Source organism: Ursus maritimus, unplaced genomic scaffold, assembly GCF_017311325.1.
Source record: "Ursus maritimus isolate PB19 unplaced genomic scaffold, ASM1731132v1 scaffold_13, whole genome shotgun sequence".
NCBI lineage: Eukaryota > Metazoa > Chordata > Mammalia > Carnivora > Ursidae > Ursus > Ursus maritimus.
In genome coordinates, this window is record NW_024423675.1 from 33,517,556 (window position 1) to 33,532,875 (window position 15,320).

Genomic DNA, 15,320 nt, shown 5'->3' on the forward strand with positions numbered 1-15,320 from the left:
TTGGGGGCAAAAATGATTTATCAAACTTTTAATTAAATTTTTTTGAGGTCATTGATCACAAATCATTGACGTCATGGAGCTAAAACTTGATAGAGTTCATAATGATCTCTTTTCCCTGAATTTGATATTAGTCTCTGTTTAATTCAAGAGTTTATGTGTATGGAAAAGAGAAGGAGACATTCAGCCTAGCTCAAATGAAAATGAGGTTTATTTTAATGATGAGGAGGAAGCTCATGGAAATTCAGAAGTCAAACAACAGGCCTCAGGACAGGCAGGTTTGTAAGTTCCGTGAAAGCAGAGACGGGCACAGCACTCGGTAGGAGTTCAATAAATACTTGTTGAATGGAGGATGAATAAAACACAGGACCGAAGGCAGCTGTAAGGAAGATTTAGGCCCACACTCTACTACTTCTGCTAGTACCTGGTTTAACCTTGTTCCACCAACCCATCCATTAATCTAATTTTTTAAAAAAATATTTAAGTAATCTCTACACCCAACATGGGGCTTGAACTCATGACCCCAAGATCAAGAGCTGCATGCTCTTCCAACTGAGCCAGCCAGGCGCCCCGATCTCATTTTTAATTATATGGATATATCTAAAAATACATATATAATATATATTTGATTTTATGTGTATATATCTATATATCAGATTATGAAAATCTAAGATGTCAAAGATTTTAAGATACCTATTGTTTTATATCACTATGGGAAAAATGCTGCTAATTAATGGCAAGACACCACTGATTGTAAGAGGCATCCCACTTTCAGAGATGTTAACATGTGGAGGAAAATGTGCTGCAGATATAGAAAGAGATCTGGAAAGATGTACACGAAGATTTTATAGTGGTGATCTCTGGGGAGAGGAGAGTATTGTCTTTCAGGGCCAAACTAGAAGCACAGAAATCAGGGCCAAACTAGAGAGCAATTGTCATTGCTTGTCTGTGTATGCAAATCTCCTACATGCCACGCCCTCCCTGCTCCATTCTTCACCGGACTCAGGGGCTAGAGGAAGGTGACCTCACTCCTGGCAGAATCAATTATAAAATCTATTGGCATGTCATGCACTAGGGTTCAAGCATTGGTTTTATGATGTGGGGGTATAAAGCTCGCATTATTCTTCTTAGTATTTGAAGCCACTGCCGAAACTCCAGGGCAACAGGAAAAAAACACATTTAAAGCCGTATATACTAGATATGTGATTCAATAATAGGCTAGATACAAGTTGCTAGCAAATGAATGGAAAACAGTTCAAAGATGGAGGTGCATAAGAAATCATATTTAGGTTTTGGTGGTAGGTTTAGTAAATGTGCAGAAAGGATTCTAATAAATAAACTTGTCTTATTTATATCTTTAATTTCCACCCTCCTTGAATTAACGTGTTAGTTTTTTGTGCACTTTAAGGTAACCATAAATCCAACAGTGAGAGTAGCTCAATAGTTTTTCCCAGAGAGAATAAATGGAAATATTTTGAAGTTTTATGTGAAAAGAATGCCTGGAGTTACTTTCACCAAACATCATGATGAAAATATAAGTAAGTAATAAACACTACAGTCTTAGATTTATTATTTAAGCTAGGGTGGTTTTTCATTTATTTTATTGCATTCTTTCTTTTTATTAAGTCCTGAAATAATTTTTATATCCTTTTTGAAAATACAAACTTTTCTTTCTAGGCTTGGTTCCACAGCCATATTTATTCGTTAATTCCTAAGTATGGGTGCACACACACATAAAGCAAGGTTCTTTTACCATTTAAAAGAAATTCTGCAACTTTTATATATTTGCCAACAACACAGGATACGGTCGTTCATCTGAAGTCATGGTTTGTAATTATTTTAACTCCTAGCTGTCTGTACTGTTTTAATCACGGGCATGAAGCCATGACCTAATCCATTGGACAACTCAACAAGACGCTTCGTAGATATATTGATCCTGGGACACCTGGGTGGCACCGGCGACTAAATGTCTGACTCTTGGTCATCATGATCTCAGAATCCTCAGGGTCTTGAGATCGAACCCCATGTTAGGCTCCATTCTCCTTGTGGAGTCTTCTTGGGACTGTTTGTCCTCTCCCTCTGCCCCTCCCCTGCGTACTCTCTCTCTCTTTCTCTTCAAATGAATAAATCTTTAAAAAAAAAAAGAAAGAAAGAAAACATATTGATGCCCATGGGCGATTTCATTTCAAGGCTGAAGGAGGCATTTTAATCCCAAGCTCATTTCTTGATTTGTACTTGCCAACATTTGTTTACCTTTCTTCACATGGTTGTAGGACAGGGAAGGCCATAGGCCCTGGAGTCAGACTAGCCCACCTTAGAAGCCAACAGTTTGCAAATGAGCCAAACCCTGAACCCAGGTTCATAAGTGAGGATCCCCCTCAACAAGGCTGGGACCACAGTCACTTCTCTGCTGAGTCTGCTTCGGTATGTTGTGTCGTTCAGCCCTACAAGTGGGACTTGAATGAGTCCTCATGGCGAATTATAGATGTGGTGAAACCAGGCATATGGTAGCATTTGACAATGGGACCTGCCTGCTTCCCAAAGATGTGCCTGGCCAATGGAGAAGCATAATTCCTGCCTTACAGTCAGACCTATGGATATTTGTTTACCCTTATTAAAATGTCTATTTTTTTATATAAATGAAAGTGAAATGGCTGTCTTTTAGGTGCAAAATACTCCTATGGTAGGATCACAGAATGTAGTCACATGATGTTTGGTTTTTTGTTGTTTTGTTTTGTTTTTGTTTTTGTTTTTGTTTTTTGAGCAAGCATGAGGGAGCAGGGGGCGGACAGAGAGAGAGACAGAATCCCAAGCAGGCTCCATGCTCAGCGCAGAGCCAGACATGGGGTTCAATCTCACGACTCTGAGATCATGACCTGAGCCACAATCAAGAGTTGGACGCTTAACTGACTGAGCCACCCAGGCATCCCGCACACTATGTCTTGGTGTACATATGTGTGCTCTTTTTTTTTTTTTTAACCTGATCTGGGTAGGAGCCCTTGGGCTTTGGGTAGTGGAGAAAAAAATAGATTTAGTCCATTCCGATGGAATAATTTTTAAAACCCCTTTAAATAATATTCATTTCCTCAGTTAAATCGCCGTCTGGCTCTAGCTCACATTTCTCCTTTCTCAGCTCCGCCTTTCCCTTGTTCTGACTAAGGAGGTATCTGGTATGTGGAAACAGGAAGAGTCCATGTAGTGTCTTGTATTCTCTGCTGGCCCTTCATCTGGGACCGTGATGTCCTCTGATGCTGGCATTTTTCTGTGGTTATTAGTCATGAGCTTGTCTTCCTCGGTTAGGTTTGGGCCCAGTCGCCCTTCCAAGCTGATTCAGTCTCAGTTCAGTTCTCATTGGTGGAGATTCTCCCCCCTCCTCCACCCAGACCTCTAGTCAAGGCCAGCAGCTCCAGCCCCAGCTGTAGGGGAGCCAACGCCTTACCAAGGTGGAAAGTTTCTCCCTAAGTGTGAGAAGTTCTGGACCTCATGCATGGGTAACTGACTGCAGAAGTGTGGATTGGGAAACTAAACCCCAAGGGCTGGTGGCCAACCTCCCAGCCTCTGTCCCTTCACAGGGATGTGGCTGTGCTCCAGGTTGGTGTGCGATAGCCTGGAAGGTAATTTTTTCTAGAGCCCAAGAAGGAAACTGTGACGGGCTTCCTGTATCAGTCAGGGACAGGAAAGAAGCAGATGAATGGCACGCTCAAAAGGGGTGCCTCATTCAAGGGAGTTTGGTGAAGGGACAATTGGAAAGAAAGGAAGAGTTAAGGGAAGCCAGGAGGGGGTGTTGAAGCACCTCAGAGTGACAGCCCCAGGAAGTCCCTACAATCCGTAGGCTGGAGGAGAGGCTCAGGTTCTAGAAACTTGACAAGAGCTGAGCTGTGGAAGAGGACTACCTAATGGGAGTTGAGGGCTTTGGTAGTGAAAAAGCTGAAACGGACAGTGCAGCCTGGCAGGAGGGAAGCAGTCCCTGCCCCTGTCTTCTGCTCTCAGTGTCCCTCTGGGGCTCCCCTCTGGCCAGTGCAGGGCAAGGGAATCCTACTGATGTCAACCTTAGGTTAGTCTCGCAGGGTGCAGAGCAGAGTGGAGAAGAGGAAAGTGTGGGTCTGCAGGGGGCAAACAGAATCTCCATCTTTCTGGGCCAAAGCCCAACAAGGAAGATTGAACATACGCATCTGATAGCATCTCTCTCCTCCCTTCCCTCTTGCCACCATCCCACAGGGAAGGAAGAGGAGGCACATTCGTCCTTGGTAAATCCTAATACACTGGTGTTAGGGGAACTCCCTGGCCTGGGTGTCCTGGGCTTGGCTTCTGATAATATGAAGAGGGAAATAAAAATATGAAGAACATCCCCTCCTTAGAAAATTGCTTATTTTGCAAAGCTTTTGTCTTTCTGGCAAATCCAATTTCAAATGCCAACAATTTAAATATGAATCTTTTCTTGTGTGTTTCTTTTGCTTCTCTGCCTCACTTCAGACAGGTGGATGCCTTCAACCAGCTAGGAAATACCATATTCTTGAAGAGGCAAAGAGAATATAGCACATTAATATTTTTTTATAAAGATTTATTTATTTATTTCAGAGAGAGCGTGGTGATGGGGGTGCACAGGGAGGGGAGAGGGAGTCCCAGGCAGACTCTGTGCTGAACACAGAGCTCGACGCAGGGCTTGATCTCAGAACCCAAGATCCCGACCTGAGTGGAAACCAAGAGTTGGCCGCTTAACCGACTGCGCCACCCATGGGCCCCAACACGTTAATATTTTTTAAAACGATTACTCCCAATTTCACCAATTGCTGCCTTGGTTTGTATGGGAATTGAAATTTTTTATAACATTTTCACATGTCTTATCTGATTTAACATCATTTCATTTTAATGATGACTTCATAAGGTATCGTTCTTGCAGATGAGATCCCTGAGATCAAGTGCACTCTGTCGTCAGTGGCAAAACCACGGATAGGTAGGATCCCAGATTTCCTTGCCTCCCGGACAATGGGGACGTAGCTTGCACATCTGGAAAGAGAGTCAAATTCATGAAGTTGCATACATTCATAATATACTGGTGTCTATAAAAACTATGTTTCTTGAGTGATTTTGCTCACTAATTGCTTTTATGAAAACTATGTACTTAATCTTCTCTAATAGCTGCTTCCATAGTAACTAGGTCATTTTATACTCATTGTGCTCTCCTCTCACACTCTCGTCTGTCACCTGGCATCTCTTACCACTTGCTTTTATTTTTCCTCCCCATTTTGACTCACTTTCACTGGTGAATCCCATCTTTATTCAACTCCTCTTTCATCTACTCCTTAATTCCAGAATTACCCTCTGACCTCATGATTTGATGACTGCTTCTCTAATCTAGTAAACGGAGCATATTACGCTGAAAACAGCAGGCCTTGTTTTCATTTTGTTTGCGTCTACATGGCACCTTGTGCTGAACCGTGTGACTCTGAGAACACCCATCGGAAGAGGCTTCAGTGGGAAACAGAAGCATAAGTAGGGAAAGAAGATGGGGAACTGGCATTTCATTTCAAAAATAAGAATGACGAAGGAAGCTGGTTTAATTAGACCTGAACTAACTAGCAACCCAGCCTCCAGGCAGATTTCCTGAATGGTTGCTTTCTGGGAGTGAGACTTTGAAAGATCAGGAACGTGGTCTTGGAGGGACACAGTGGCAGATTGAGCCCAAGGTCAGTGCTGCATGTCTCACTTCATGAGGTCTATGTTCTTTCCCCTGAAAAGAAGTTACCTCCTGGATACGGGGCTCTGCCTTTCCCTAAATTCGCTAGATGTTTTCCAGCTCAACCTTTTATCAACTAAAATGGATTTCAAATTATTGTTTTCTCCTAGAATATAAGAAGACACTAAAGATGTCTGATGTCTTGAAAAGTCTAGGTAGCCGGAACTACCATCTGTTCCCTGGTACATGTCCTCTCACACTGCCAAGAGAGGGTAAGATTGGGAATTTGTGTACTGGCTAAGTTTAAGCAGTACTTGTTCAATTCCTGGGCCCAGCTGAGTTAGGGAGCCAGAGTATCAGAGGTTCCTACCATGGCTCTTCTTGAACCCTAACCCCCAGGGCAGGGGTCAGTTTACCTTCTGTGCCCATCTCTTAAATCTGTGCTTAGAATTGATGCTAGTTCCTCCCCGCCTTAAGATTTATTTATTTATTTATTTGAGAGAGAGTGCATGCTAGTGGGGCGAGGGGCAGCAGGAGAGAACCTCCAGCAGACTCCCCCACTGACTGTGGAGCCCGACACAGGGCTCAGTCTCACCACCCCCGAGATCACGACCTGAACTGAAACCAAGAGTCAGTCACTTAACCAACGGCACCACCCAGGCACTCCCCTGCTTCTGTTTCTTGATGTAGATGGTTGTTCTAGGACTTCGACTGAAAATACATCGGCCACACATAAGCATACATATTTACCAGCAGAAATAAATGACAGTGTTTTTCCCCCTTTCAGTGACCTACTTAACATGATTTTACTGAGTCTGTAGATAGTCTCATAGGTTTCTGATGTCTGCATAAAACTGACACAATCTTCCTGAGGGATAATTAGTAGTTTTCAAAATGTTCATGCCCTTTGACTCTAGTATCGAGTGTATAGGAAATCATCAAGATTTTGCCTAATGATTTGACTAGAAGATGTTCACTGTGGCTTTCCAGTAAACAGGGTAAGTTATCAATCATACATGAGACAAAATACTGTATAACCATCAAAAATATGTAAATGTGGCTGTGTTTTTAGACATAAAGGGTATTCATGATATCCTGTTGAATAAATCAGGTTCACAACAGTAAGTGCATATAAATATATACAAGAAAATGTATATATATGCATAAAAGAAATAGAAAGGATGGACCAAAATGATAATTATTTCTGGGTAGTGTGATTAACAGTAATTTTAATAAATAGGGGATAATTTTATTTTTCTATCTTCTGCAATGAACAAGTATTACTCATGAAAAAGAAAATTACTTAGCATTGAAATGGCCTCTGGAGTAGATAGATGGGACAAGAATCCGATGAACATGGATCAACGAGGTGCCACTTTCATTGATGTGTGTTGGTGTATCAACAGTGACCCAAGGGGCTGACGGCACACTGTTGATTCAGACAAAAGGATGTGGGTACAAGGGACTCAAGAGTGGGGCCAGCTTGAGAAAAACTTTGCAGATTGGTTCATATTTTTATTCTCTTTACCTAAAATGTCCTGATATTGTAGGATAATTATTTACTTTTCATTTTGACTTTAAATAATCTCTACTTTTAATCGTTTTCTCAAATAATAATATACATACAAAAGAATATTTGCAAAATAAGTTAAAAGTGTAGAAAATGCTCACACACAGAAATCCAGTGTCCTAGAAATGGAGCATTACCATCAGCCCTATAGAGATCCTTTATAAGTTCCCGTTCCTATCTATACCCACCCCATCTCTGAGAAAACCCGGGTCCTGAATTATTTTTATCATAATCTTGCTTTTCTTTATAATTTTATTCCTACACAATATTTTATCTAGTTTTGCATGTTTTTGGTCTTCATATGGGTGAGATTATACTTTATTATTCTTCTGCAACTTGTGTTTTTCACCAGGTATCTTGTTTCTGAGTTTCACCTGTGCGGCGTATGGCTGTAGCTTGCTCACTGTGCTGCTGTCGGTCGTGCTGGTGTGGGTGCTCCATGGTGTACTTGTGCGTTCTCCTGTTTATGGACTTTGGCAGTATTCTCAGGGTTTGCTTCCAGGAAAGTTCTTAGCGATGACCTCGGGTGCTCGCATAGGAGTGTCTCCGGTATATCCGTGGGTGTAGACTAGCGGGATGGTAGGGTGTCTGGACTTACTAGATCATGTTCAGTTATTTTCCAAGTTATTTGTCTCTCTTTAGATTCTTGGCAGCCGAGTATGAGAGTTTCCAGCCTCCATGTTGTCATCAACATTTGATAATGTCAGACTTTGAACTTTTTACTAATCCATTGGGTGTGAAATGATTTAATTTGTGTTTCCCTGAACATCGGTGAGGTTGAGCATATTTTCTTGGGTAACTGTATGTGATTTCTTCCTATAGCAAGTCTGTTTTGGGTCTTTTGGGCCATGTTTCTGCTGGGTTATTTCCATTTTGTAGCCTGGTTTGTAAGAATTCTGTTTATTCTGGGAATTCATCTTTTGCTCGTTATACATATGGCAGATACCTTCCTCCAATTAGTGGCTTGTCTTTTAATTTTCCATATAGTGTGTGTGATGAAGAGACATTTGTAATTTTATTCACCCTTTTTTCATGATTTGCCTTTTTTTGTCTTAGGAAGTCCCTTTCTACCTAGAGGTTCACAAACCTTATTGTCTTCTAAAATGCCTGTAATTTAATCTTTCTGAATCGTGTGAAGATATCCAATTGTATTTTTTCTACATGGATAACTATTTGTGACAAGAGAGTGTACTAAAAGATCTTCCTTTCCCCACAGATGTATGTAAATGCCAGCTCTGTCATAACTCGTGTCCTAAACGAAGCTTCCATATATGGGGGGCCTGTTTGCTGGATCCTTCAGAGAACATATGCGTTTGAGTTATGCAGATGCCAGGGGCCTCTGCTAGGGAACGTCTATTTTTTTGGACGAAAAGCCGTATTTCTCACATAACAAGTTAGAAGTGGTACTCTTCGGGGGTGGGGTCACTGTGTGGCACAGTGACGTCCTCCAGAAGCCAGGCGCTTCCCTGCTTCCCTCCGCCAGCGTCAGTTTGTCTGTGATGTTTCCTCACAGCTGCTGCTGCTCCAGGCTTCGTATCCACACGATCTCAGTGACATGCTGTCTTACCTCCAGCTTCTTGTGGACCACCCAAGTAGGGTGCATTCAAGTTGCCGGCTCACACACAGCCCCGCTCAGGGTGAGGGGTCTCAGGGAGGCGCGCTCTGCTGTCCATTCACTGCTGTGTCAGGGCCGCTGGCCTCACGGTCCCTGTGGGGAGGGATGGTATTCATTTCCAGTTCACCTTCCTCTCGGGGTGCAGCCCTGTGGGGATGCAGGTCCCCTCTCCTTGGGTGGCCCTGGGCTTTGTCCTCTGCCCCCTGCACCCCAGGGGACAGTGAATACCGAAGCTGGAATTCATCTGGTGGAAAATGTGAAACTAATGAGAACTTCTTTTGTTTACACCTCTGGCTTCCCACTTTCACTTAGCTCTTTGGCTTCTTAGTATTCTTTACTTTCTTGGCAGCTCATTACACATTTAGAAAGATTTCTTTTTTCTGGAATTTTTAGTTGTTTTTTATTTCATGTATTTATTTTTTAAAGATTCCATTCATTTATTTGAGAGAGAGAAAAAAAACCGCGCGCACACACACACACACACACACACACACACGGGCTGGGGGTGGGGGGTGGAGGGGCAGAGGGAGAGGGAGAAGCACGCTCCCCACTGAGCAGGGGGCCAGACATGGGGCTCGATCCCAGGACCCCGAGATCATGACCAGAGCCGAAGACAGATGCCCTACTGATGAGCCACCCAGGCGCCCCAGGAATTTTTAATTGTTTTTAGCAGGAGGGTCTGTCAGTGTATCTAGTTCTCCAGAGTGTGGAAAGAGAAGTGGGCTAAATTCATTTTTTAAACATTGCATTATGTTTTATCAATCTTGCTTGAAGGTTTGTTGGAGACCGAACCATTGCAAGGACGAGATGAAGACACAGTAGCCCGTGCTGACTTGTCTAGCATGCTGTCTGAGGAGGAAAGAGAAGAGTTGAAGGCAGAATTAGTTCAGGTATGTTTAGTCATCTTATTGCCGTTCTGTCTCAGGATCTTAGGAGTTATTGTTAGTTTTGTATAAGTCCCGTGTTACAATTATGTTGTCTTGCATGTATTTATTTATTTATTGAGAGAGCGCCGGCAGGGGTGGGAGGCAGGGCTGAGGGGGAGAGAGAGAATCTTAAGCAGGCTCCACACCCAGCGCAGAACTCCATGTGGGGCTCCATCTCATGACCCTGAGATTCATGACCTGAGCTGAAATCAGGAGTCAGATGCTTCACCGACTGGGCCACCCACGCGCTCTTGTTGTCTTTCATTTAATAAAATTTAATAAATGATATATTGTAAGGTGATTCATTTTTTTTCTACGGTGTTTTTGTAATGCTAGCTGTCCATTACCCACTGGTTATAGTAGAAAAAGGTATAGTTATGTTTCTTAAGCAACAACGACAAGTAGGTGTAAATAGGCACCTCTTATTCTTTTTTTTTTTTTTTAAGATTTTATTTATTTATTTGACAGAGAGAGAGAGACAGCCAGTGAGAGAGGGAACACAAGCAGGGGGAGTGGGAGAGGAAGAAGCAGGCTCCCAGCAGAGCAGGGAGCCCAATGCGGGGCAGATGCTTAAAGACTGAGCCACCCAGGCGTCCCTGCACCTCTTATTCTTTCTAATCTTACAATATTATGGGAACAGTACTCACTTGCAGACCTGATGAATTCCTCCAAGACCTTGGTATAGGTACAGGTACAAGCTCCTTTTTAATAGCAGGACTTGCTTTAGGTCAGCAACTTAGCTCAGCAAATACTTCGAAGTGGTTTATTTTTGTAATGAAGAAGTCAGTCATAGAAGCAACTGGATTTCTTAAGTTGTGTACTCGTTTGCAGAAGAATAAAGTTCTGGGGGCAGAAAGGAACGCTGTGATGAATTCAGGTTTCCTGAAATCTTGGGTAGTTGCTGCGGGCCTCTGGACTTAGAGGCGGGGAGGATGCCTGGCTCCTCGGGGATACAGCTTTGGTTAAAGCCATTTGTTTGCAGCACCCACCAACCCTCAAACACTTTGCTAACGAGAGGTTACGTTGCAGGAGGAAAGCACTGGAGAAAGGGAGCTTTTCAAGTAGAAGAAGCAGTAGGGCCAGAGGGCTGAGGCCCATGTTCCTGCCCGTTCTGCGTCCCTGGATCCGAGGGCAGAAAGCTCCTGGTCCAGCTGGAAGCAAGGCTCTGGGCTCAGTCGCAGGCTGAGGACAGAGCCTTGAGCTTCCCCTTACCCAGTGCTCTGGCGGTGTTTGTGTAAGACAGCTTATAATAATATTAATGACTTTTCAGGGGCTTGCGCAAAGCACGCCCAAAAATAACTTCAAATAAAATGAAAGAGTAGCTTGTTCTTCTGGTACAGCAGGCATTATTTCAGTAAGCACAGTGCCTCAAATCAGGTAGCCTGGTTCTTTAGCTGGGTCTGTCTGTGGCCACTGATCTAGAACCATCCAGTTAACTTCTGGTTGGCTGCACATGCCGGCACGCATGGTCCGAAGTCAGCCATGAAGGAGAATGTCCTAGCTCCGTGTTTTCTTAGGGCCCGGAATTCTGGTTCATGACCAGCTTGTTCCTGTCAGTTGTGGTGTCCGAAAGTTCTGTTGTGCAGACCGGTGTAAGCTAAGTGATTCTAAGCTAGAATGTAACTCCTTCACTGTGATAGTGCAAGTTTAGGTTCAGACAAAATCTCTGTAGCCAACCAAACTTGAGAATATGCCTCGAGTTTTCTGGGTTCTGGGACTGCTGGGATATACACGCACACATGTATCAGTGTATTTTTTGTGCGCGTTCTTTATTTTCTAAACGTTCAACAGTGAGCATGCATTACTTTTCTAATCAAGAAAAAGTGAGCCTTGGGTCTAAGTGGGTGTCCCTATAATATAAAAAACCAGTGGTGTTTCCAGGAATTCCTGTCTCATTTGGCCACATTACTAAGCTTCCACCACATCTCGTTACGAAGACTCTAGAGCCTGGTTTCTGAAAATAACGCCAGACCCTCTTACTTTGTTCAAGTTACCAGGATTCATGTTCTCATCCTTTAGAGGGCTTCCTATCTCTTATTTCTGGATTCTTCAGAAATGAAGAAGTATTGCGTGTTGCCAGAGTGGCATACACGTTACACACACTCGTTCGCACACATATGCATGCACACTCACACTCACACTCATGTACCCACCCCAAACCAGGTGCTTTCGGATCACTCTGCATTCGGATTAGCTCAGATGCTAATGTTTCATTACAACAAGGACACACAGTGAGCAATCTCAGCCTTCCCACAGTGGCCTTCCAAAGACCAGAGACATCTTTTAGAGAGCCCAACTTCCTCAGCTCTCCTCAGACGTTCTTCCTGGGCCCCTGGTCGCAAGCAACCCCTCTCTGTGCCTCAGAGAAGATCCTACTGGATCCATTTGCCACTTGAGTCACAGGACACCTCACAGGCCAGCCTAGTAGATGGCCTTTGAGTCAGGCAGTCATTGGTGGCCATGACCCAAAGCAAGAGCTTGGTGTACGAGGACTTCTTATCTCTGACTCTCTTGCTTACAAGGGGTCTTGGAATGTTCCAGGAACCCCACCTCCTCCTCAGTGTGCTCCTCTCCCTCATGTCCTCAGGTTCTCCCACTGTCTCGTGACTCTGCTGGATCCTCCCCGTCCGCCGACTGCTTTATCCTGCTCTGTTTTGTTGTTTATACGCCCATGAGGATGCCCTGATACTTCGGGCAAACTCGTAACTCTGCTTGTAACATATTGTTGTGTGCTACCAAGTACTGGCCACAGAAGTTCTGTCCTTATGTCAGGAGACCTAAAATAAACCAATATTGTCCAAAAGGCGACATGAAGTTTGCATTTTAAAAGAGCAATCTGTTATTTACACAATTTAGTCTTTAGTTTATTATTGTGATCATGCAGTATTTGTATTTTTAAAAGTTCCTTCATTGTGAGGCCAGTATCGCCTCTGATCTGGGTGCAGTGGTCTGGGTATAGAAGGTACGCAATTAGGATTTATAATGAACTTGAATTATTTTATAGCTTAAAGAAATATTTCCTTTTTTTTTAAGTTTGTTTTTTTTAGTAACCTCTACACCCAACATGGGGCTTGAAACCATGACCCCAAGATCGAGAGTCACATGCTCTCCCGTCTGAGCCAATCAGGTCCCCCAAAATATTTACCTTTTTAAATACCAGAAGCTGAATATGCTTTCTTACAAACTACCAATGTATAAAGACGTACTGTTTTGTTTCAGCTATTTGTTCTCCTGATGTCTTTTTTGAGGTCTTTACACATCTATTCTTTGGGGTTTTTTTCCTCTCTTTCCCTTTTATTTGAGTCATTTTTCTTGAGTCATCTTCTTTGAGGTCTTTACACGTCTATTCTTTGGGGATTTTTTTTTCTCTCTTTCCTTTTTTTTTTTTTTAAGACTTTATTTGAGAGAGAGAGAGAGAACACAAGCTGGGGAAGGGGCAGAGGGAGAAGCAGGCTCCTCGATGAGCAGGGAGCCTGACATGGGCCTCATTCCCAGGACCCTGAGATCATGACCTGAGCTGAAGGCGGATGCTTAACTGACTGAGCTACCCAGGCGCCCCTATCTCTCTCTGTCTTTGAATAAACTTGCCCACTATTTCTGTGCGGCTTCCATCCTATTCCACTTTTACTTCGCTAAGCTGCGTGTTACGCTTTGTATTCCATAACGTGCCTGGGCTTTGGAAAAGGATGAAGTGTTGGCATTAGTACTATAAATTAATGATTATATAACCATCATTATATACTGCCACTGTCCTCTAGAAAAATGACTCAAGAAAAATAAGCATTAATAGGAGTAGGAAAAACACCAGGAAACGTGATCAAGTAGGCAAAGCCTATTTTCAGGCTCCCTTCATCTCCTTTTGGGTCCTTCTCCCTCCTTTGGTGTGTGGCTCCCCAGGAAGAACACAGTACCCTCAAGCCACCTGCCTCATAGACTTACAGAGAAGTGCCTTAGGCTCTGGGCCTTCCTCTCTTAGTTGCTTCCTTCAAGGCCTTCTTCATTCTTGTTGGACTGAGTAGTGAACAAATGAAGTGTTCATAATCAGTAATGTCTTATTGTAATACCCTTCTGTAGTAGAGTCCTTCAGAGAAACAGAGCCAATAGGAGATAGATAGATGATAGATAGATAGATAGATAGATAGATAGATAGATAGATGATAGATAGATTTTTACAAGGAATTGGTTGATGTGATTATGGAGGCTGACAATCACAGAATGTACAGTCAGCAAGCCAGAGACCAAGGAGAGCTGATGGTATAGCTACAGTCTGAAGGCCCATAGGCTCGAGACCTAAGAACAGCTTATATTACAGTTTAAATCTGAAGGAAGAAGAAAAACAATGTCCCAACTCAAAGGCAGCCAGGCAGGAAGAGTCCCTATTAACTGAAGGAAGGTCAGCCTTTCTGTTCTATTTAGGCCTGCAACTGATTTGACAAGGCCCACCCACCTTGGGATGACAATCTGCTCTACTCAGTCTACCAATTCAGTTGTTAATCTTATGCAAAAACACCCTCAGGGGCACACAAGGCATGATGTTTGGCCAAATGGCTGGGCATCCCATGACCCAGTCAAGTTGACACCTAAAAATAACCATTGCACTCTCTCAAGTGCTATCTGGATTTTAATCTTAGTTCTTAGGAGTCAAAGTCATGAGTAGCCAGGAGAGGAGGCTGGTCTTGAAGCAGTGTATGCAAGAGACCAAATACTCTTATTCCTAAGCATCATACGGATGATTTAATAGTTTATGAAAGATTTCTTTGCCCGGATATGTTAGCTATTTTATGCAATCTAGCAGATAAAATAGGAAAGTAAATTTTCAATCTTCTAACATAAATTTCATTTTGAAGGTAATTCATTAGCTAATTCAGATTAATTTATTTTTTTTTGCATTTTTATTGAGGTATAATATTAACTATTTTAATATAAAATCAACTGTTTTAAAATGAACAGTTCAACGGCATTTAGTATACTTAAAAGGTTGTGTAACTACCACTTCTAGTTCCTAACTATTTTCAGCACCCCGGAAAGAAACCCACATTCGTTACGCAGTTGCTTCCCGTTTCCCCTTCTGCATTCTGTATCTATGGATTTACTATTCTGTGTATTTCATATAATAGATGACCTTTCATGTCTGGCTTTCACTTAGCCTGTTGTTTTTGAGGCTCATGCATGTTGTAGCATGTCTCAATCCTTCATTGATTTTTATGGCTGAATAATACTCCATTTTTTGTGTATACTGCAATTGTTTATCTGTTCATTCTTTGATGGATATTTTGGCTGTTTTCACATTTGGCTATTGTGAAAGGTGCTATTAGGAACGTGTGTATACATGTATTTGTTTATATTCTTTGGGGAATATAGCTGAGAGTGGAATCGTTGGGTCATATGGTAATTCTGTGTTTAACTTTTTAAGAAACTACCAGACTCCTTTCCACAGAGGCTGAGCCATTTTCCGTTCCTACCCAGCAGTGTACAAGGGTTCCGATTCTGCTACATCCTCACCGACGCTTGTTATGTGCCTGTTAATTCATATTT

General features: G+C 42.7%; 1 protein-coding gene across 2 annotated transcripts in view; it reads left to right on the forward strand.

The window, feature by feature from the left end:
- Nucleotides 1-15,320, forward strand: part of TPD52L1 (TPD52 like 1) — a 92,794-nt gene that overhangs the window by 49,748 nt on the left and 27,726 nt on the right. For both annotated transcript variants that reach the window (XM_008691139.2, XM_008691140.2), the window contains exon 2: nucleotides 9,634-9,749. In XM_008691139.2, the coding sequence (XP_008689361.1) occupies nucleotides 9,634-9,749 (116 nt within the window). The remainder of the gene's footprint in view (nucleotides 1-9,633; nucleotides 9,750-15,320) is intronic.